Raw genomic sequence first — 24,198 nt, forward strand, 5'->3', positions numbered from 1 at the left:
CCTATATTGTCTTATACCTGTACTTACAACTGGGAAACAGAAGATTAGAAGCTTGAAGATAGAAAGATCCCTCTCATAGCCGAGAGACAGACAAAAGACACACACCCAAAACATTCCCTCCCTGAGCTTTGAAAAATCCGGTTTCCTGATTGGTCCTCTGGTCAGGTGTTTGGTTCCCTTTGTTAACCCTTTACAGGTAAAAGAAACATTAACCCTTAGCTATCTGTTTATGACACATGGGTGAAAAGAACTGTATACAGGATTCCAGTTTACCAGTGCCTTATACAAAGGTATTAATACTTCTCTATCTCTACTGGAAATGCCTCGTCTGAGACATTCTAGGATCACATTCACTTTTTTTACAGTTGCATTACACTGCTGGTTTATAGTCATCCTGGGATCAACTAATACACCCGGATCTGGCTTATCTGTTGTTTCCAACTGATGAGCCCCCAGTTTATAGCAGAAATTCTTATTAGTCCCTAAGTTCATGACCTTCCATGCTGTACTATTAAATTTCATCCATTTTCTATTACTTCAGTCCTCTAGGTAATCCAGTTCTTCTTGTATAATATTTTCATCCTCCTCTGTATTGAAAATGCTTTCAGTTTTATGTTGTCAGCAGATTTCATTGGCATGCACCTGCTTTTTGTGCGTAGGTCATTAATGAAAATATAAGTAACAGCTGTGAGTTCTGCCTAACCATTTTGCAGTTGCTGGCTTGTCTTCTGCCATAAATTAGTAACCGACAATTTATGTAGCAAATTGGAAATGGTCATTGCTTAAGTAATGAAGTATAGTATTTGGGAGGATTAGGAACACCTGCTGAAAAATGATGATGGGCATTTGTACCTCCTAAAATACAATAGTGTAGTAACTTACCCAAAATAACATATTTAGCTAAGTGAGTTTATGGTGGAGTTACACGGTTTAATTTTTTTGTAACTGAGAACTAAAGCACAGTGCATTTGTGATGCTGAAATGTTTCCTAACCACTGTGATGCACACATAATAGGTGCCCCAATCATGCTTTTGTGCTATCAAATTTAAGCAGGATTTGAAGACAATAAATTTGATATTGTGGTTGTTAGGGCCTGGAAAATAATGTTCTGATATTTTGAAGCAGTACAGGAGTTCATGTAGGGGGAAGAGCTTATTGGCTCAGCATTTCAGTCTTTTCACATATGAAAGCCCTATCTATAACCTGTTCTCTTTGGAAATATCATATATGGTTGAGTCCTGTGTAGGCAAGTGGAATTGGATATGTGTAATAGTAGATTGTTTATAATCAGTAGGAAGGAAACCATAAACTCTCACCTTGTGGAGACTGGGACGCAAAACTACAGAAGGCCCAAGCAAAGTGAGCTTAATGGTAACAAAAGAGACTTAACCCCTTTAAATGTTGGGTTTGTGTGAGAACCGATGACCTACACCAGAACTATTGGTAGTTTGAGCTCAGTTTGGTGACACAACTCATACCAACAATTGATACTGAGCGTTTGTCTGTCATTTTATATGCTCAGACCCCAGTTCAGCAAAGCACTTAGGCACATATCCAACTATAAGCATGGAAATAGTTCCCATTGAAATCAATAAGGCTTCTCTCATTCTTAAAGTTAGATATGTACCAAAGTGCTTTGATGATTTGGGGCCTCAGTTCCTAATTAACTGACATGAGGTTTGGATATGTTACGCATACTAAACTGAAGATACAGTTTTGAAATGCCTGGATATATTGGGTTACATTTTATTTATTCTAAATTAGGCAAAATTCTCTAAGGTAATTCTCTTAAATATTATGATTTAAAAAAAACAACAACTCCTCTCTTGTAATATACAGTGGTGTTGGGCATTCACAGGAAGAATCCATTCCAGCTCACTGGGACAAATCAGCTTTACCAGAATTGGGATACAAGGTATGGAGCTCTTAAGTTTTTCTGTCTGACCACATACAGCTTCCTTAAAATGTAGGCTCTTCTTCAAGCGACACTGCATATTCCCACTTATGGGATAACGCATCACCTTTTGGTGATTTCTGATACAACTTCTTCTAGCAGTGTCAGCTAGAGTGCACTCATGCCCCTCACCTCTCCCCTCAGCATTACCACATTCTGAGGGCAAGGCTTTTTAGGGGGCAGAGTGACTTCACAACTTCATTTTTTTCCAACTGTGTGGCTGGACAGATGTGAACCTCTTTGGAACCAAAGCTTCTGTTCTGTTAGGTAGTTAGTGTTAGTGGTCAGTTTAGTGAGTGATCTTTTTTGGTTCTGTGTTATGGTGGAATTAAAGAAACAGACGAAGCTGGGATTTAAGAGGTGCGCTTCCTGCCTGGCTGTCTTCATGGTGTCCGATGACCATGTGTGGTGCCTGGACGAAGAACATACACATTTTGGGTGGATCTTAACTCCCAGAGCATGCGAGGATAGGGAGATTCGCCTGCACCTCCTTTTCTTGAAAGAAGCCCTCAAGGCCAGACCCTCTGGATCCAAGCCCTCCAGTCAGAGATCCATAAGGCCAGTCTTAGCCCCTGTGGTTCCCAGTAGCAAAAGACTGAAGGATTACAAGAAGCTGCATCTTCTGTCACGGCCATATCTGGTCCCTGCGGTTCCTGTAAGGCTGTATAGGGCTGAACTGAGGGCCACATGGTCGGATACCACTGCCCCAGTTCTCATGGAAAGGATGAGCAACAGTTTGGTTACTCTTCCCAGTTCTGTACCTCGTGCCATACTGCTTTCCAGCTGCTGCAGAACTGTGCAACTCCAGGAATGGAGTCGGCTTCAGTGTCCGCTACCGGTTCCAGGAAGATGAATTTCATCAGTCTGTCATAACCGGAGTTGTCAGTGCCTTCGATTACAGCAGTTGTGACACCAAAGGAAATGAGGCACAAGGGCAAAGGATCCACTGTTAGCAGTGCTGATTTCTATGCATCAGAGCTGTCTGAATCTGGTGGATCAGACAAAGATGCTATGTCAGGGCGGATGGGGGGGGCACGAAAGCACTCTAGCTGACACTGCTAGAAGGAGGTTCTACTGCAAGGCACCACATGGTGGTGCATTATTTCATGTGTGTGACTATGCAGAGCCCTCTTGAGCTCCTGTTCATTTCAGTGCTGCATGTTCCCTTGCAGATGACCATCCCTTACACGATGTACTTACTATATTAGTAATTGCAATCATGTGCCTGCTATCACACTGAGATAGGGGAAAGTGCATCTTTGTACCTGCAAGAGCCTTGCTGAAGTCAGTGGGGCTCAGTAGGGGTGCAAGGGGTCACTTGTGAATCCCTTATTGCAGGATCAGGGCTTTGGCCTAATCAAGAAGCAGTGACTACGTTAACCTAAGGCCTGGTTAATGTCCAGCAATCGAAGAGGGCAAACAGACCCACAAGGCTTTTCAATGCCTTTATTTATTTTATTTTATTTTGGTTCTGTCTTCTTTTTGTATTTGGTTGTGGTCCAAGGGCTCATGCATTCTTGGGCACTGACACTAAATTCGGCAACACAAGATAGCTGCGGGTGGTGAGGTAAACTTATTTTACTTCTGTTCTTGGGTGGAGCAGGTGGGAGTGCAGCATTTTGTTTTCATAGTAGGGTGTACTGGCAGGCGATGATAGGCATGTTGTTCCTAAGGCAGGACATTAAAGATGATCTAATGAGGAGGGGGGAAGGTTGGGCTTTTTCTTCCTGATTATAAAGCCAAGCAATGGAGAGGAGGAAGTAGTTTCTTAAATTGTGTGGGGATTTTTGTCTTGCTTTTTAACATCTATTTAGTAGAGCAGGTGGAAATTTTTTCACATTTCAAAGATTTGAAATAAAAAAGGAAAAATGTGGACAAACATTTTGTGACTCCCCCCTCCCCCTCCCCCGACCTCTATTTGGCTACTGTGATTGACATATTGGAGAAAGGTTTTTTGTTTAATCTTCAACATCTCTGCCCCTATCTCTTAATTTAAAATATAAGAACTCACAAAATTCCCCCATTAAAACCCTCAACAAATCTTCTAGTAAAAGTAGGAAGGCTCAAGTTGATTTTGTGGTGTTTCTAAGGTAAAATACAAGCAGGAACCTCCCCATACATTCAGGACTTGAGCAGTAATAATGAGGTGGGTTTGTGATGGCTCTGTAAAAGAGAGGAGACTGGTTTACATATATTTTCTTTTACAGCTGATCAAACTTCTCAGCTCTTCTGACGAATACAAGAAGGTCCAGGCTGACTTTCAGCGCACAATGCCCAAAACAGTCATTCAAGAGATTCAGAGAATCCAGAACCCAACTCTTTGGAAAGTGTATCAGTGGTATGTGTAAAACATTGCTCTAGTATGTTTCCAAGGTGTTAGTACTTGCTGCTATTAGTTATGTTCAGAGTCCTGTGTGAGAAGCCAGTATGCAACCATGTAAACTGCTGCACAACGGCTTTTTAGCACTTGCTTGACCACTGCTTAGCTGAGATCTGCAGCTGGCTGAGGCAGAACTCAGGCAAGATGGAGGTTATTCTGATATTCAAAGCCCTCTGTGGGAGTAGCCCATCTCCTTGAGATGCAGAGTGGGGGAGGCATTATCTACCATGAGTTGCATTTCACAGGAACTGAAGTTTGGCAGGCAGTGGAGGAGATCTGCAAGTGCAAATGACAGAATGTGATGGGAGGCACTGTTTGTCGAGCTGGGCCACCCCGTCACCCAGTTGTCAGGCTTCCCTGTTAGATCAGGTAATTGCAGTGTGGTGGGCTCTGGACCCTGGGCAGGGCCGTGCAAGCAAACAATCAGTAGCCCCTGAGACTCGTGGCTGGGGCAGACAGTTGCAGTTGGGGTTCTGGCCCCCTGGGTGGGGCAGAAAAGCAATCAGCCTGTAGCCCCTGGGACAAAGAGTCTGTGGTCCCTGAGCCTCTGGACTGGACCGAGAGCAAACAGCAGCCATGCCTACTGGTCTGTGGGGTGTGGTAGGGGAACTCGGCCCCTCCTGCTCCACCAGGTTCTGACCCAGGGCCCTTTGAAGCTGGGGACTTCCACACTAAGGGTTTAGGTATTCGGCTTCTACTACATCTCCTTAGTCACTTCCTACCACAAATTGCATCCCAGGCATCTCCTCGGCTGGTGGCGGCTTGGTGCCCCCCCTCATTCCCTGTAGGTCCATGGACTCTGCTGCTTGGAGTGTCACTAGCCCTTCTGGAGGAGCCTGCATGACTCATCCCTCTTCTTTTGCAGCCAGCCCCAACTGAGCTGGGCTGCCTCCTTTTATCGAGCTCTTCCACCTGGAGCGTGCACAGCAGGGGAAAGGGGGTGTGGCCTCCTGGGCCCACAGTGATTGGTTTGTCCCAGTTGGCCCAGTGCAGGATTGATGCACCCCGTCATACAGAACTTTCACAGATCTAGTTTAGGGAATTTCTGCAAGAGTTCAGAATGACTTCAAACTCCCCTCTGACTAGGCTTTCCATCAGTAAGGTGTACATGTGATCACACACACACATATATATCAAGTATTTATCCAACAGCTTGGGAAGGATGACTAATTTCTATTTTTAAATATTTTGGAGGCACTTTGGTTACAGTCAGCCTTATAAGTTCTTACACAGGTATATTTCAGTACATGGTGCATCTCGCTTATATTTCTGTTTAAACCAGGCCTTTATAAAAGCATACTTTTGTGCAGTTATTCAGTTTAAAAAAGTATTAAAATATTTTGAAAAATCTGAACACTGCAACACTCATCACAGATAATCTGAGTGCCTGCCTCATCAGAACCTACTTGGCTAAAATAATCTGGCTCTGCACTGTGGAACTTTGACGATGCTTTTTATTACAGGCAGAAAGAGCAAATGCAGAAGACAAGTGGAGGAAAGGATGTGTGTGAAAGACTCTTATTTCATGGGACCAGTAAAAACCATATTGATGCCATCTGCGAGCAGAACTTTGACTGGAGAATCTGTGGTCTTCATGGGACAGCTTATGGCAAAGGTAATTCTCTACCTCGTGCTCTGCTAACCTTGATTTAGAGAGAACTTTCTCTAGCCAAACAGTAGCTGCAGCAGTAGTTTGAACTTGAGAATGGCAGAGGGAGGAGGCATTCACCTTAGCTAGGTGTTACCTGTATACTTAAATGAGTAGTGTTAATGTTAACCACTTAATGTGGCAATGTAACAGACACACTCAGCTGAAGCTCAGGCACTTCTACAGACCTTGGCCTATGTGCTCCACACTGTGCAGTGTAAACCCACTTATTTGTGTGGAAAGATGTGCTTAAGAGGGGAAGGGAGGGAGTGCCGCCCAGCACTATTCCTGGCTCCGGCTGCTACTCCAGCTCCAGTCTTGGCTCTGCTCCTCTCTCCAGCTGTGGCTGCAGCCTTGGCCCCCTTACTCCTGTCTATGTTCCTCCTCCCCAGAGCCGTGGCTCTTCTTCTCTGAACCCCAGAAGGAAGTGGTATTTAGTTGGTCTCTGATGCCATGCAAGTAAACTACACTCTGCTTCAATATTCTTTCCATCCCTGGCAAATGATACAGTCCCTGCCACTGCCCGATTCACAGCAAAGGATCAACATATCAAGTGAAACAAAATGACCTTTAATTTTTTAAACACTTAATCTATTGTTCCAGTGTGTATTCACCCAGTGGGTTGCTTATGACGATTAGAACATTTTGGAAGGCAAGATACTTCAATTTCAAGCTTCCAAAACATTACTATAAGCTTTGTGTGTGTGTGGTAGGAAGGGTGAGGGGGCAGACAGCATACTCTAAGAAAGAGAAATTAGAAAAAAACCACTGGTAATATCTAACATGTTTTGTGAAAAATCAAATTGTGGTAATACCTAATGATAAATTATGCTGGAAAGGATGCCCAGCACACAAGAAATTATTTACAAATCTCTCACCAGCTTCTGATTGATTCTGTCAGTAAACATTAAGGTTTTTTTCTCCTTGCAATTCCAATAGTTGTATAACAGGAAGGCAGCAATCTTACCAACTTTATCTTTGTCTACTGCAGGAAGCTACTTCGCAAGGGATGCATCGTATTCTGATAACTATAGCAAGACCAACTCAAGCATCAAGACCATGTTTCTGGCTCGGGTCTTGGCGGGGGACTTTACCCTTGGTAGCTCTTCCTATCTTCGTCCTCCCGCTAAGGACAGCGGAAACAATTTCTATGACAGCTGCGTGAATAGTCTTTCGAATCCATCTATCTTTGTCATCTTTGAGAAACATCAGATTTACCCTGAATATCTGATTGAATACATGGACCAGGCGGTGGCAACTGCTCTGTCAATGGCTGCACATGCTGCTTATTTTCGGAATTGACTTAACTGAGGAGAGTTTTTTGTTTAATAAAAATGTGCCTAGTACATTGTAGACACATTTAGACTCTCCCCTCTCCTTGTAACAGTAAGCAGAGATGACGATCTTAAGAAATTTTAGAAAAGACCTAGTATTTTTATGAGTTTTTGAAATCCAGGCTTTCTTCCTAAATTTCTCTGGTGGGGCTAACTTGTTTTTTCCCACTGTTAGTCTGTTCTGGGGGATTTAATAAATCCAGTAGATGTTCATATGATTCTTGCAATGTGAGATGAAGTAATAGAAAAGCAGGTGGTTGTGATGTCATATGAAATTCTTCTTTAAAAAAAAAAAGTAATTATGTCTTCATTAGTTCTCCCCTAGTGAAATTAGCTGTGAAACTAGTGAGCCAGGGCAGAATCTGCACAAGGCTTCTTGTGGGCAAGCAATTTGTTTAATAATTTCTTTGGGACTGTTGCACACATGGAGCTCCTGTAGATCACTGCTACCACATCAGGGTGACCTCCTACAACCCTCTCCTTGCTAAGGGTTTCTCCTCCTAATACCTCAGGCCTGCTAAGCCCCAAATGTGGGTTACAAATAAAATAATGCAGGAAGCTTTAAATCTGTGGTTACATTAGTTTGATTCAGGCTTTGCGATGTTAACATAAATGAGAGAGTTGTGTGTTGTGGTTGGAACAGCAGCAAGCTTAGATGTGTAAAAAGGGACACCAGAGCAGTTGGTGTGTGTTCTTTCTCCTCTCCAGCGGAATTACTTCAGGCAAAATATCTAAGAATTTCTCTTTCTTACTCTTTTCTCTTTTAGACTTTCCTGTAGAATTGACGTTTTTCTGACATGGTGAGAGAGATGTGACTGCTACAGCTTTCTGCTGTTATCTGTTCTGAGTTGTCAGAGGTGGTGTATAGATACATGTTTGCATTATTTAAAAGCATGATTCTACTTTAAGAATCACCGTGGGGGTCATGTTTATTGTCTCAGTGGCCCTAGATTAAAAGAGTTTTTACAAGGCTGTTTTTCCTAGCTGTCAGCCCTGCAAACTCAACTCGGGGATCTAAGCATTGAGCGAGGTTCTTTCCTCCTCCTTCATCAATGCCAGTAATACAGGTTCCGTAGGTCATGTCGTATGCCTTCAGTGACATCTGTGCAAACCCACGATATTCTGTGGGGGCTATACAGGTTTAAGTGATTGGTCCTGTAATTGGAATATAGAAAACAATTCTGTTGATGTATCAGAAAGGATAGGATCTAGTTCACTATTTATCTTGGCTCTATTCATTCCTGTATGTTAACTGGAGTCAAAAGCAATCAAAACTCTGACACTAAAGTCAGCTGTCTAGTTCTTATAGATGCAAGGAACATATAGACAGAGTAAATGTACCATTTCACATACAGTAGTTGCATTTCAGAATAGAACTGCACTTCGAGCTTTCCTCACTTCTGGGAGACTTTCCCCTTCCACCTGTTAACTAACATGTGAATGAAAAGTTAAGCCTGGAGTTTTCATACATTCCCTTCTGGGGTGTATTTATGTGCTGAGTAAAGCTCTGTCCAAAAGCCTGCTGCAATATGGGAGAGCAGAAGAAACTTCAGAATCCTAATAATGCCTCTGATTATCACTAGTTACTTACACTGCGTGGATCTCTTCTGACTTCTCCAGCTATCTTCTGGTAAAGATTGGAAGCAAGTGCTGAAGGTGGAAACACCGCAAGGACTTGTATGTCAATAAGACTGTCCATATGTACACAAAATATAGTGCCTAATGCCCTGCTGTGAACAGCTGAGCTACTTAGTTTTGTGATGACGCTGCTAAAACTAACAAATGAATGCGTTACTATAGAGCTGTGAGAATTCTGGATGAACCACTAAAGCTTTCCATACCTTTCACTGTCCGTACATGTGTGTTCTGGTAGGGAAGGGTTTAATAAGGCTCTTATTGGTACTTGGAAATGTACGCAGCTGTATACTTCTCATTTGCAAATGTGGTATTGGTGACTGAAGCTTAACATTTGCATTGCTTGGAGAGAGGAAACTACTACTCAGTATGCTTCCTCTCCTTTGTAATTGCTGGGAACGGTGGGGTTACAGCAGCTGTCTTTCAGTTATAGTAAATGCATTGGCTAGTCATGTATTCCAAGTGCCTCAGGATTTCCATGAGGGAAAAATGTCTAACTGGAAGAGATCTGTAGCCCTTGTTCTCAATGTTTTTAATGTTTGAAACTGAAATTGAATCTTCCTATTCTCAGCCGTATGTATGATACCTTCTGTGGCAATATGTATGGCTCCTCTTTTTTTAATGCAAATTAAAATATTTTGAACTGAAAACTGATTAAGGTTTGAGTCAAATATTGGCCTCTTTGTATCCTCTAATCCTCTTTAATGTTTCTATCTAGGTGGATCCTTGTTTATTACTGTGGTAAGTAGCAACAAAGTAGATTCACACTGAATGTCTTTCATGGAAAGCAGAGCAGTTTTTATTGTAAGTTTTCAAAGGTTGAGGAAGCTTCTCCCTCCATTCCAGGGAAAAACAGGCTTTATTGCTTTTTCCATGTTTTCTCATCTTGAGTGCTGAACATAGCAGCATTAGTTGGTTCTAGTGAATTTTCATGTTCAGGTTCTTACAAACTAAGGGAGTTTGTAGAGTCCTCTGTGTTTACAATGCAGTTCGAAATTATTGGCTTTTTAAAAAGGTACTTCATATGAAACCTAAATTATAGGCAAACTTATGCTGACTGTCTCAAGTGATAGCCAGAGCTTTTGATTGTTTGGAACACGAGTGAGTGGTGTTACAGAGTGGGATGCTAGAGAGGTTAATTGATAGGATTTCTGTGAGAGCCCTACCCAGGGAAGGTATATAGAGGGTGGGACAGTAATGCAGCCTGCAGCACAGTAGGGTACTTCAGCATTTTATGACCAACCTGTTGCATATATTATAGAAACTGTAAGCTAAGAACTATGTGGAGAGTGACAGGAGAGGTGTGAGCATTTATCTTATGTTATTGCCAAGTCTGATACCTGCAGCCAGGGCCTCATCTGAGGGCTGACTGAAAGCCAGCTCTGTTTATACATGAGAGGGAGAGGTGGGTAGGGGTGTGTGGGTGTGGAGAGAGAGTTCTGTTCATGTTTGGATTAGAAGTGGGGACTTTTAAGAAAAGGTTTCCAGAGGCGGCGGTCAGACTTTCACACAAGGCAGGACCTAGAAGCATGGACACAGGGCAACCTTAAGGAGGGGACATTAGCAATCACGGAAGTGAAGGTAACCGGAGACCTCTGTGGCTCAGGAAATGGGGAGGTTAGACAGCTGTTGGAGGGAGTTTGTTAACCATTGGATCAGTGCATGTCATAGAATCTGAACAGTAAATAGGTCAGGCCTCTTGTTCAAAAGTGCCTTGAATGATTTCCAGATGCCTTCTCCATTTTTAAATGAGTATTGCTGTGGGAGTCAGGTTAGTTTTAAAGATACTAACAATTGAGGAAATCCTGCCAACTGCAGCCAGGCAAAGAGCAAGCCTCTCAGATCTGACTTGATGTCTGTCTAAAAGAAATTAGCTTGTTTCCTGTTGCCTGCTGGGGTGAGAGATTCAGCTTTATGAGTTGACCTCTAACCCTTCCATTACAAGTGCTATTATTAAGGCCCGGGGGACAATAAATTTACGCTAAACAAACCAGCATCTGTGGTAAAGTTCAGGTGGAAAGTCCATTTTACTCATTGAATAGAAAGCAGAAAATGTATATAAAATATTTATTTTGTGAAGTGACTTTCTACTATGCTGCAGAATTTTCCTTAAAGTAGATAAAATTTCATGTGTAATCCAGAGTAATAGTAATACCCCCCCAGCCCCCTGAAAAGCGCTCTGTGAACTACTACATTGCCAGAGTCTCTATCCCAATACAGTTACATAAAAACACACTTTTAAAGTGACAGCTGTTAGCATTGATTGCAAAATGTGAATTCCCTGAAGATGTTTCATTGTTTGCTTTCTGTCGTTTGTCTGGAAGTGACTAGGACCTAAGACTCTTCTAAAGTAGTTACATGTAATTTTCAAACAACCCTGCAGGCAGACCATGCAAGGCATAAAGCATCTGCACTTTCTCTACAAAAGTTATACGTTCACCTCCTTCTTTGCTGAAGTGGTGTCTCTCTTTAAATACGTGTGCTAAACCTGAAATATTAGGCAATCACTCTGAGCCACAGATGAAAGATAAATTGAAGTAAACTGACTTTTTAGCTTTGCATCTATAAACAAAGAGGTAATGTGTAGCTTTCCCTGTTACTTTGAGGAGTGGCAGCAGGCCCTGATCAGGATCATCTCATTGTGAAATGTGAGTTCAGCACCTGGAACACTAGCTCCTGCTCCAAGGAGTAACAATCAGTCTGATCCCTGTATAGACCCTCCAGCTACAGTTCGATGGGAGCAATGAGCTGGCCCTCATGCTCAGGGCCACAGTTCCATTACAATGGGAAGTTCAGCCTGCTTGCAGCATTGAGGCAGAACTAGACCTATCAAACTCTAGCACAGGGCTGGGCAAACTATGGCTTGCGGGGCTGTGTTCAGCCTATGAGACATTTTAACCTGGCCCTCCAGCTCCAACTGGGTACTGGGGTCAGGGGCTTGCCCCATTCCACACATGACGTGGCTCCTGGAAGCAGTGGCATGTCCCCACTCTGGCTCCTACATGTAGGGGGAGCCAGGGGGCTCCACCCACTGCCCCTGTCCCAAGTGCTGCCCCCACAGCTCCCATTGGCCAGGAACCATGGCCAAGGGAAACTGCAGGGGCAGTGCCTGCGGACAGGGCAGCATGGAGAGCCGCCTGGCTGTGCCTCCGTGTAGAGTCAGACAGTGGGCCATGCTGCTGCTTTCTGAAGCTGCTTGAGGTAAGCGCTGCTAAGACCCTGCACCCTTGACCTCCTCCTGTGCACCAACCCCTTGCCCTGATCCCTCTCCTACCCTCCAAACCTCTCAATCCCAGCCCGGAGCACCTCCTGCACCCCAAACCCCTCATCCCCAGCCAGAGCCCTCACCTACTCCCACACCCCAACCCCAATTTTATCAGTATTCATGGCCCGCTAGCCAAAAATTTTGCCCACTGCTGCTCTAGCAGAACTTCAGGAGGCGGGGGCGTCCCACGCTATCTACCTCCACAGCAGCAGCCAGTGCAGCTGGGCTTCTCTGCTGGGGAGGAAAAGTTCCAAACTATTTCAAATGTCTAACAAATCAGCTCAACAACATGTCCCAGCAACAGGTTCGCCTGCAGGCTTTGGCAGCCAAGCTGCTGTTTTCCTGCTTCACCTCCTCTTATCACGCGTCTTGATAGGAAGCTCAGCTTTAGAGGCAGGTTGCTGTTTTCCTCTCATCCCCTTTTCCAGAAAAGGGGCAGACAGGATTGGAAAAGCTGCCTTGAGGGAATGACAGCTTCCTGTACCTCATCTCTGTGAGGGGAGGGAGCAACATCAGAAGGGCAGCTTGCAGTGTCATTTATTATCCCTTTTCAGACCCCCAGGGTATAGTTCGATGGCAAAGATGAGCTCATCTCCCCACCATGCTTCATCAGTGGTGGAGTGAGGATCATTAAATGCTGTTGTATAATGAAGTTAGTGGTTGCCAGGCCAGCAACTACCATTTAAAAGGAAGCAGTGGGGTGCAAGACTCTTAATTTGTCCCGAAGCATCATCTTTCCCTCTTAACCTTCTGGTTGCCACACTACAGCTGGCACTTACTTCCTTTGTAATCAGCCCTGTATTCAGGAACGGGCAAGCTGGTATTAACATAGTAGCTGAAAAGTCCTGCAGGACAGTCACTGTATTGTTAGTTGTCATTAACCTGCATTTGAGTGGCTCTGAATGAAAATATACATATCAGTTATAAGTATCTGAGAACCCACATCCCTTCAGTGATGCCTGTTTCCATGCCTTAGAACCCAGTACACTCTATCAGTTATGCTGATCTGTTTGCTTACAATACTTCTAAAATTCCAGTGGACATGTTGTGGTAGCTTCAGTCCCTTGGATAAATATGGCAATAAATAGGTGATTTGGTAAAGTGTATAACTAAGGGGTTAGGCTTTAAAGTGTGTGTTTAAAAATGAAGAAAGGAAGGACCTACTAGTCCATGGGTGGTGGGAGCAGAACACTATTGGGAGAAGACCTGGAGGCTGACTTTCTGATGTAGATACCAAGAACACAGTAAAGGACAAACACTTTTTCTTTAAGTCAAATGGAGGGGGGAAATCTTTAATGAGACTACCCTACACTATTCCAGATTACAGGTATAATTTAGAATCACAACCACAAATAATATGCTATTGAAAAAATGTGGTACATGCTGCATCTTTTTAGATAAGATCATTAACTCAATCTCTCATTTCATAGGCACATTGAGTCATTTAAACTCCAGCATGGCAAGGCTGGAGCATTAACTATCAGGCCTATAATCCACAGTTACTACTCTAGAACTCAAGCTAGAAGAAAATTCCACCACAGAAATAAACACAAGCCTTGGTAAGGAAGATGAGAGCATGAATTTTAAAAGTGTGGTCACAATGATAAGAAGAGATGAAAACAGCATGTGCCAATCATCCCAGTCTCAAAGTGCCGTATGGAAGCAAGGAACTGTAAACGGAAATCATGTAGCAGCAGCAGTATTATAATAGAGCTCCTTACTCAATATCATTTGTACCTTATCTACAGAGAACTTTCATGCGGCAGCAGAAAAAGATATTGCAGCTGTTTTTGTGTCTACCATGGAAGAGAGATGGTGTTTCCTCTAGTATAGCTTTAGGAAAGAAGGGTTCCTGGCTCAGCTGAAGCTGCCACAGCAGACGCCCAAATCCCAAAGAGAGCCAATGTGGCTTTCCCTCCCTCCCCTACATGTCAACTAGCAACAAGTGTTATTTTTTAAAGGGCAATCTGAAGTTAAGTTTAAAAAAGCCCAGTGAACTTTTGATAAAAGTACTCATGAGTGCTCAGCTGGATGGAACTTGAGGAAATTTAATTTCACAGTGGAGGAAATAGCGTTTTTTGGCAAAATGAATAAACTTCACCAACCTCCTTCTTTCCACTGTGCGCTGAGATCATGAACAAGAGAAAACAAAAGTAGGGCCCTATGTTTAAAGAAAATAATATATATCTCCCTCCCAAACTTGGAAGGCTGCGTCTTATCACCCCACTCTCCAACTGAGATCTACCTTCTTCAATGGGTAGAACTTCCTCTAATGATCTGTAATGTAATTGGTGCTGCCAGTCTTCCTAGGAAGGGACAAGTGCCCACATCCTCAAAGGTGTTTAGGCTCTTTGACTTCCATTGAAATCAGTGGAATATCTTTGAGGATCTGAGCCACAGTTCCTTGAGGGTTAAGACAGCAATAGAAGCTGGTGGGAATTCTAACCATGCTGCAGCTTGTGTGAAGGATGCTCCATGACACTCCACTAGCCCACCAAGGACCCAGGGGCCTGCAACAGGGACACACACAAAAACTTGGGCCTATGACAACTTTCTTTCTTCCTTTCTCAATTTCCTCCCCAGGGTTGGGCATGGAGTAAACTTTCTGCCTCTATCTGGGTATCATGCACCCCCGCAAAACTGGAACAGAAGAGACCGTTTTCTCCATATGTGCAAATATGGAAAAATTCCAAACATGGACAAATTGCTTTTAGCTACTGCAGAGGCAGTGGGCAAATGGTCCTGAAGAATCAAGTAAGTGCTGCCTTTGCTTTGGCTGTGAAGCCATGCAGGGAGCCTCTGGGACTAGCATTCACCCATGTTGGTTGAGTGAGGCACAGGTTTGTGAAGTGACTTGCTGCAGGGTCACCTAAGGAGTTAGTGTATCTACTGGAAATGATGTTCCTGGCTCCCAATCCTTGGCTTTAAGCACTAGCTCATGCAACCTCCTTCATTTCCTTTGACCCAATGAGCTGACTAAGAGTAGTGCCAACTGAAATGCATAGAAAGGAAAAGTGTCATGCCATGCTGGGAAAACTCCTGCTGTGCCACTATCTTCAGGTCAACCCTAAAATTCCCCAAGTCCTCCTAAACACTTCAAACTTGTATATTCTAAATACTAGTCCGTAACATACAAAACTTAATAGCAGTCTACAACATTCTTTGGTCGGGTCCTTCTTATAGGAACTTAAGTGCTGTAGAGACATTTACCATTATTTTTAAATCCATTGTAACAACAGTTAGATAATAATACTAGCACATTTCATCCAAATGTCTCAAAGCACTTTACAAAAGGTGAGTAAGCATTATCTTCATCTGACAGATACAGAGAGGCTAGGCTATCTGCTCAAGATCAGTCAATGGCAGAGTTCAGAGTAGGACCCAGGTGTCCCGATTCCTAGTCCTTGCTGTTACCGCTACACATGTTGCCTTTCAGAGTTTATTGAGAGTGGGATTTAAAGGTCTGTTGTTAAAAGGTGTTAGCTCACAAGCTATCATTCAACATCATATAGAAATCTACTGAAGGTGAGGAAGTGCAGACTGCTAAGATTATCACATTGGAGCCTGGACAAACTCCCATGTAAATAAGTAAAATGAAGTGGGCTGTTATGACCACTAAGGCTGATGAAAAGTGGGAGGCTTTTTCAGAGACAATTCACAGTAATGTGCTTGGGAAAAACTTTCCGAAGTACTTAAGTCCCATTTTCAAAAGTGACTTAGGAGGCTGAGTCTCACTGAAAGTCAGCAGGATTTTGGCCCACATATTTAAAATATTGACTTTCAATGAGATTTAGGGTCTCAAGTCACTTAAGTACTTTCGAAAATGTTACCCCCAGTCTATCAGCGAGCCCCTGAGCAATGGATCACCTCCTTGAAGACTTTCAGAATGGGGTTTTTGCTCTATCGAGGTACTATCTTAACATAGACTCCGTTTTTTGGTGCTAATGACGATACAGATGTCAACTGCAAAGGAATCTGAAAAAGAGAAAATAAATGACGTTTTATACGTTTACTCTCTTTCACACACTGTGTGCATGCCCACGTGCGTGTAAAAGATTCACAAGTACAAACTGATGTTTTCAGTTTCCTTTATGAGATTAACTCATACAGACATTGTGAAAGTTGTAAAATGTCCTTTTTACAGCCAGTTGTTGGCAGTATAATGGTAAAAATAATTTATACCTAGAGGGTTAGACAATGGATGCCCAGGTATCTTGCAAATCTAAATAAAATAAACTGCTGTAAGCGCTAGAGCTATTAAATGTACAGTAGGTGCACACCCAGAAGTACCAATGTACTCTGATAAACACAGTGGTGTAAACTGACATAGGCTGTTTACACCAGTGGAGGATCTGGTCTGTAGGCTCTATGGTTTATAGAAGTTTGTTTTATTTGCTAAATGACAACTCAGATTATATTTTGATTAAAGTAATGTGATTCAAGACTGCTGTCCCTTTTATTATATACGTGTACCTGTTAGTTTTTTCCCATGACTGCACTATGACACATCACTGTCCCTCTATAGAACAGTACGTCAGTTTACAAGAGAGTTTAGAGGTGTAGTGCATAAGTTTCCATATATACAAACCTGGGTCTCGGGACTGGTTTCAAATCTGAATTTCTGCAAGATCCGGAGCAGGGTCATCTTGATCTCCAGCAAAGCCATCCTCATGCCAATGCAGCTGCGAGGTCCTGCCCCAAACGGGAGGTATGCAAAGGGATGCTGCTGCAGTTTGGCCTCCATGGTGAACCTGCAAGGTGAGTAAATTGGAAACCAGCTCAAGAAACAGTTTTCATACTGATGTGATTTTCTACTCTCATCTTGAGAAAGCTGGATTTAAATTGGTCTCAGTAAACAATTCTCAAGGGGACTGTTAGCAAATTCTTCTCTAAACTAAAACATCCTTTGTCAATAAGTAGTTCTCCCAGCATAACAAACAGACTTTCTTTTTCATTTTTAAAAGTCTGTCTTTAATGAACTGCCCTCACTAGACACTCATTATCTGAGGAAACTATGAAATACTCATTCAGGGGTTATAGCAACCCAGACCCTATGCATAAACTAATGGCAAAATTCCTGCCTGCATATGACAAGAGCAAACTAATGAACCCTGATCTAAAATGAGCAAGAATGCTGCCTCTGCATTGTAAAAGCAATGTAAATTGACAGAGCCTGCCTGGGATTCTCTTCAGGACAAACAGAAAAAAACAGGAATATGAAAGCAGGGATCTGATTGGCTGAGGAAGAAGGCTCTTATCGCACAGATGTATCCCACTGTTTTATGTGCGCTCCATCCATAGAGGAAGTAGAAGATTTAGGTTTTTAGCTCAAACTGAAGGCACGCATGCTCTTAATTTTGGAGGTGCCCAGTTCAATCGCTAGTGAGGACTAAGGTGGCAGTCATCCAGAAGAGGACAGGGTATTAATTATTTTAAAATACCTAATAAAAACATTAGAAATACATATTAGAAAAAAGGCACAATTTTTTAACTGCGAGGAGGAGTAACCTTTGGAACATGTGGTGGAAACTCTATCCTTTGCAGTCTTGCCTTCCAGAAAAGCAGCCGGTCTGGATTTGGAGTTTTAGCCAGACAAGGGATTGGGTTCAGTGCACTCAGCAATCCAGCTGAAATCTAGGGCCTCTTACCCTTAAAATCTATGAACTTTCTAGAAAAGCAACATTTCAAGAGGTGCTATTGTACTAGATACCTGCTCTGACTGGGCCAGGCTCTGCCTTACAGTTGGGAGCCATAGGCTGCTGTGCCAGCACAGAACTGCCCTAGTGCCAGCTACATACCTGTAAGGGCACTTGCACTGGTGCAAGGGGGGGGGGGCAGGGGAGGGCAACAAGCCTCCCTTCGACTTGCATATTCTGTGCAAGGACCAGCCACAGTTGCAGCCACAGTTGCAGCCCCTGCACTTGGGTCTGGAAACGTCCAGAGAAAGGCCATGAACACAGCAGGATTTAAATATGCTGAGAGCTTTGGAAAGCTATTTCAAGACTCAGATTACCTAACCTGGAAAGGCAAATCATCATGTGCTGTTTGTATTAATGGTAGCACCTAAAGGCCTCAAAGAGAGAGTGGGACCCTATTGTCTTAAGTACTGTACACATAGTAAGAGACACCTCCTGCTTCAGGACAGAAAAGACTTGATCGAGGTATTCAGAATTAAGCCATGTGTAGTGAAAACTGGCCAGTCTCCCATTTTCGTACGTCTCATAATACAAGACTAAGGGCAATAAATTTAGAGCTAATAAATTCTTTTTCATGCAACATAATCAGTCTGAGGATGGTTCACAAGCAGAAGGTCAGAGAGAAAAATACCGGAGTTGATTTTTTTATTTTATTTTTTTGAGAGGCCTAATTTTATGACCACTAACAATACTGGCAACCTATGCAAACTAAGGTGAGTCTATGGGTAATTGTACCTCCTGCTTCAGGAAGAAGTGAAGAAAGAAATTTTGCCTCAGCTTCACCATGCACAGCACTGCACATCTAGTCGAGTGCATTATAGTTCCCATCCCCCAAACACTTTCCTTTAAAGCACCGCTTACAGAAGACTTCCAGAAGCTGGGGTAGATTATACGGTTCAATGGAAGACCCAGACATGACATCTGCCACTAGAAAGATCATTGGCAGACCTCTCATCTGTCTCTGAGAATACAACACAAATGCTCCTTTCTCCTGAAAGGTTTAATAGGAGGAGGTTTAAAACAAACAAAAGGAAGCATGTTTTCACACAACACACAGTCAACCTGTGGAACTCTTTGTCAGAGGATGTTGTGAAGGCCAAGACTATAACAGGGTTCAAAAAAGAACTAGATAAATTCCTGGAGGATAGGTCCATCAATGGCTATTAGCCAACATGGGCAGGGATCCTGTCTCTAGTCTCTGTTTGCCAGAAGCTGGGAATGGGAGACAGGGGATAGATCACTTGATGATTACTTGTTCTGTTCATTCCCTCTGGGGCATCTGGCATTGGCCACTGTTGGAAGACAGGATACTGGGCTAGATGGACTTTTGGTATAACCCAGTGTGGCCGTTCTTATGTTCTGACCCTGGTGCTGCCCCTCTTTATGGGCTAAGACATAGAAAACAGACAACTAGTATACAGGATGGACTGTTCCAAGAGTATTCCTCTATACAAACTCACTTATATGTATAGTTCAGAGTTAGTCTTAGAATGTCTGCATCACACCCAGTGTGTTTGAGAGGCTAGCACTTTGTATTAGAACTTTCACAAGATGGCAACTTGAGATGTAGGTTTTACAGCTGTGTCCACTAAGCAAAACTGTGCTTCTATATAGAATTAGATCTGCAATAATTCCAAGAGCACTTTTTGTCTGCTAACCTCTGCAGCTGCAGGATAGTCTCTTCTCCATGCAGTTGTTATACAAGCAGAACACAGTTAAGACTCAGTTTGAAAGTGAGAAAAGCTTTACATGAAAGTCTGTCCGGCAAGCAGGATGAAGAACTTGGAATCCTATCTTGCTCCCTTTAAGACAAAACTCCCATTGGCTTCAGGTACAGGATTAAGTACCTAGCAGCACACCCAGACTGTTCCAAGATCTCAGACAGAAAGGCTGCTCTGAAACAGCCATGGGCTGAAGGAGAATTCTGGGTAATTACATGCAAATGAATACAATGGGCAGTCTAGTTTTCTTCAGAATTTCTATATCCAGGAGTGGCCAAAGTAGCAGCATTTGAACAGGAACAGGTTATACCCATGCCAGGTAGGCAACCACAGACATGGCATTGCTTCTTATTTAAGACTCATCTACCAGTAGCCAACTACTTTGGTGGAGGTGATGCTGGATATGGTGTCTATCCACTCCACGTTAACAGCTGATTTCTGGGGCTGTGTTGGGTTCAGGAATTATGCAGCAAAGGGGGTTGCTTGGTTTGTTCATTTGAATATCCATACACTGAATGCACTTCCAGTGCATAGGATCAGCATCCTGGGAGCAAAGTGCTTGCACACACTGTGCTCTTTTTCATTAGCCACACAGGAAACAGCATGTAAGGCAGGACTTTGTTCTAAATGGTCTAAATAAGGACAACGGTGGATGAGCATTATCTCACATACCTCTCAGGGATGAATTTCTCAGGTTCTGGCCAGAACTCAGGGTTATAATGCAGAGGTCCAACTGCAATTTCTATTACAGCACCAGCTGGAATATGCTGTCCCATCACTACGCAGTCCTTCGATGTCTCCCGAGTGAACCTGCAACAGTTAAATGTCACCGACCCCCGATGAGTGAGAATAAAAGTACAGAGGCAGGGTGTTGAAAGCAGCCATAGAACAAGTCATCTCTGCTGGTCTTACAATGATTAGGGAAGCAAGATGGTGGTTGTGATGTTGCACTCTATATGATTTTATGAAAATATGCTAATGAGTGTGAATATAATGTAACGGGAATATGCTTCATGCAAAAGATCTCTTGTAAGGTATCATTACAAAGCTTATAATCTATTGAGTATGTTCATCCTATTTGTATAAATGTATCACTCTTGTATTTGAAACTAGGAATACGAAATGTAACTCTGAGGGCCTATTGTAATTATGTAAAGTGTGGGCCATTAATGGTGGTTTGGAATCTTGATGGCTCCCATTAACCAGGACAATTGTCTGCAGATGGGTGTGTTTTATCTGTAAGTCTTCCTGTATACATGTGTGCTGGCAAGTGGGTAATGAAGTCTTACAGTGACATGTGATCATGTCACCTGAACTGGAATCCATCTTTAACCTGGTGCTTTTCCATTTAAAAGGAGGGGTGGGAACCCAGAGAGGGACAAAGGATTCCCGCCTTATGCAAAAGGTATATAAGTGGGTAGAGCAGAATAAAGGGGCTGCAATCATGAGAAATCCCCTAGCTACCACCTGAGCTGGAACAAGGGCTGTACCAGGGGAAAGGATTGTGCCCAGACTAGGAAGGCATCCAGTCTGTGATAGAAGCTTATTGAAACATCTGAAGGTGAGGTTTTATCTGTATTCAGTTTTCTTACTGTATCAGGCATAGACTTGCGTGTTTTATTTTATTGTGCTTGGTAATTCACTTTGTTCTGTCTGTTACTACTTGGAACTACTTAAATCCTACTTTCTGTATTTAATAAAATCACTTTTTACTTATTAATTAACCCAGACTATGTATTAATACCTAGGGGAGGCAAACAACTGTGCATCTCTCTCTATCAGTGTTATAGAGGGCAAACAATTTATGAGTTTACCCTGTATACGCTTTATACAGGGTAAAACGCATTTATTTGGGGTTTGGACCCCACTGGAGTTGGGCATCTGAGTGTTAAAGACAGGAACGTTTCTTAAGCTGCTTTCAGTTAATCTTGCGATCTGTGGGATGTGGTTGAGACCTGGGTCTGTGTTTGTGGCCAACAAGCGTGTCTGGAACAACCATGCAGGGTTCTGGAGTCCCAAGCTGGCAGGGAAAGCAGGGGCAGAAATAGTCTTGGCACATCAGTTGGCAGCCCCAAAGGGGTTTCTGTGATCCAACCCATCACAATGGTGATTGGTAGATAAGTAGAGCTGTAGTTGCTTCCTGCACAAAGGGCGTTTACAATCATCTTCACCATAAAAATAGAGAACATGGACTTTTCAGGGAACTGCAAATGAAATCTGGATCCTTGCAGCGCTAGACTTCATCCATCCCAAACTGGTAACTGTTGCTGCTATAGGTGAGTCTGGTAGCACTATTATTAAGGTTGCCTGACACTTCCAATTATTAGATCCTGTTTTGATTTGCTTATAATTTTGTCAAACTTTCCATTTAGACTCTAATTTCCCATGCCAGGCATCTGCCTCAAGCTGAAATTTGAGAAAATTTCAGCCAAAATAGTTCTGCTGTTTCTGAGAACGAGGCTAAGGGGAAAATACATTGTTCTGCCCACATTAAAAAATTCTGGTGATGTTTTCTTTGGGAAGCACTCGCATCCCCATGCTCTGGAGCAGGGACTGAAATTTGGGAGAAGTTGCCTTTTGTATCTGGGGTGTATTGCTGCTGTCTTTGTGAAAATTGGCCAAGTTATAAGCCTTTGAAAAATTGCAGTTTTTAGAAACTTGCTAGAGTTTAATAGCTAAACATCTCCAAAGATTCTGTCTGCACTTGGCATGCTACCACCCAGTCCTGAGCAAGACTTTTTCTGCAATTGTAACTCTGAGCTGCTACCGGCTGGCTCCAGACACCAACTGAGAACAGGAAGCATGTCTCTCTGGGGCTCTCAATGCCTCCCGGTTGTGCTCAGGCAATGCGTGGGAGGAAGCACCCTGATTTGAAAGCAGAGGGGATAAAAACTAGACCAGGGGATGGGATGCAGAGGTGAGGGGAGCAGAGTGAGACAAGGAACCTGGAGGGATGGGAGTGACTGGTGCTGGAGGTTGGTGGACACGAAAGGGGGAGATGGAAACTTGAACTGGGGTAGAGAGATTGGGAACTGGCTGGGCAAGCAGACTGGGACTGGCAGCAAAATGGAGGAGACCCATCAAATGAAGATTTTGGGAGAGATTGGGACTGGCTGTGCAAGGAGACAGAATCAGTGGGGTGGAGGGGACAGATTTGATGAGGAGCCAAGATGTGGGGGAAAGAGACTGGGACAAGGAGCTGGTGATGGGGACAATGGGACTGGACAAGGAGCCTGAGAGCAGAGACTGAGAACCAGTGGGGATGGCAAATGTGGTTGAAGGGAGAGGTAGGAACTGGAGGCCAAGGGGGCTAGGAGACCGAGCAGAGCAGGCGGTAGTGAACTGGTACTGTCTGGGCAAGAAGACTGAGGACTAGGAAAGTGGGAATGGCTGGGCAAGGAGACTGGAAGGGTGGGGTGGTGGGGGAGTGGAATGGAGACTCCAGAGGGGAAAACTATGATTGGTTGGGCACGGAGAGTGGGATTTGGATACGAACCTGAACTGGCTGAATAAGGAGAATGGAATTGGAATGAGGAGTCAGGACTGGGGAAGAGAGAGAACTGGGGCGGGAATAGGGCAGAAGAAATCAAGACTGGGGGGAAATGGGCAGAAGAGTCTGTGCCCCCGAGAACACACTGCCCTCCAGAGCCTGGGACGGAGCCAAACATTCCATTCTGAGCCTCACCATTCCTCTGTTGTCAGCAAATATCTATGAAGCCCACCAGCAAAATGTCTCACTCCCCTCTAGTGGTGGTCCACAGACAGAATGGCAACCTACTACTGCTATCAACCAGTTACTCAGTTCAGGAGACAAAGGTCTGAGCAGTGGATAGGGCTGCCAACCCTCCTGGTTTTGCTGCGAGTCTTCCGGAATCAGGCCTTATCTCCCAGAGACTACTGAAGCCAAACTGGAAGATTTTAGATGCTAAAAGTGCAGCAGCGCAGTGGGGCCATGCTGCTCCCAGTGCGGGCAGGGGTGTTTCTGTGCACCCTGAGTGCTGACTCTGCAGCTCCCAGGGGCCGAGGGGACATGCCGGCCGCTTCTGGGAGCAGCGCGGGGCCTGGGCAGGCATGGAGTATGCCTTAGCTCTGCCACACTGCTGACCGGGAGCCACCCCAGGTAAGCACCTCCCAGCTGAAGCCTGCATCCCACACCCTCTCTTGCACCCCAACTTGCCCCAGGCTGAGCCTGGAGCCCCATCCCAGAGCCCACTACCCCTACCACACCCCAACCCTCTGCCCCAGCCTGGTGAAAGTGAGTGAGGGTGGGGGAGGGTGAGCGATGGAGGGAGAGGGGAGTGAGTGGGGTGGGAACTCAGAGAAGGGGTGGGGCAGGGGGCGTGGTAAAGATGTTTGGGTTTGTGTGATTAGACAGCTGGCAACCCTAGCAGTAGATCTAAAGGTTCCAGCAATGATGATGGTCTGTGTGGGTATCAGTATGATGCTATATGATGGAATTTCTGGGATGTTTTTTTTCTTCAGTTTGCTTTTTTATAAACATAGGAAATTACTCATAAAAAAAATTAATGCTGCAAAATCAAAGTCAGGAAATCCACTATTAAGG

The 24,198-nt window shown here is 43.8% G+C and overlaps 2 protein-coding genes across 4 annotated transcripts in view; one reads left to right on the forward strand and one right to left on the reverse strand.

Annotated features, from left to right (window-relative positions):
• LOC116825731 (protein mono-ADP-ribosyltransferase PARP12-like) overlaps window positions 1-9,606 on the forward strand; it is a 43,869-nt gene extending 34,263 nt beyond the window's left edge. For both annotated transcript variants that reach the window (XM_032781960.2, XM_075068937.1), the window contains 4 exons: window positions 1,841-1,916; window positions 4,163-4,293; window positions 5,799-5,950; window positions 6,975-9,606. In XM_032781960.2, the coding sequence (XP_032637851.1) occupies window positions 1,841-1,916; window positions 4,163-4,293; window positions 5,799-5,950; window positions 6,975-7,285 (670 nt within the window). In that variant the 3' untranslated portion in view covers window positions 7,286-9,606. The remainder of the gene's footprint in view (window positions 1-1,840; window positions 1,917-4,162; window positions 4,294-5,798; window positions 5,951-6,974) is intronic.
• A 3,870-nt stretch (window positions 9,607-13,476) lies between these two features.
• Window positions 13,477-24,198, reverse strand: part of TBXAS1 (thromboxane A synthase 1) — a 357,796-nt gene continuing 347,074 nt past the window's right edge. For both annotated transcript variants that reach the window (XM_075068946.1, XM_032781962.2), the window contains 3 exons: window positions 20,307-20,444; window positions 16,806-16,968; window positions 13,477-16,192 (listed from right to left, as the gene is read on the reverse strand). In XM_075068946.1, coding sequence (XP_074925047.1) covers window positions 16,118-16,192; window positions 16,806-16,968; window positions 20,307-20,444 — 376 coding nt within the window. In that variant the 3' untranslated portion in view covers window positions 13,477-16,117. The remainder of the gene's footprint in view (window positions 16,193-16,805; window positions 16,969-20,306; window positions 20,445-24,198) is intronic.

This window comes from Chelonoidis abingdonii, chromosome 1, assembly GCF_003597395.2.
Source record: "Chelonoidis abingdonii isolate Lonesome George chromosome 1, CheloAbing_2.0, whole genome shotgun sequence".
NCBI classification, from domain to species: Eukaryota; Metazoa; Chordata; order Testudines; family Testudinidae; genus Chelonoidis; species Chelonoidis abingdonii.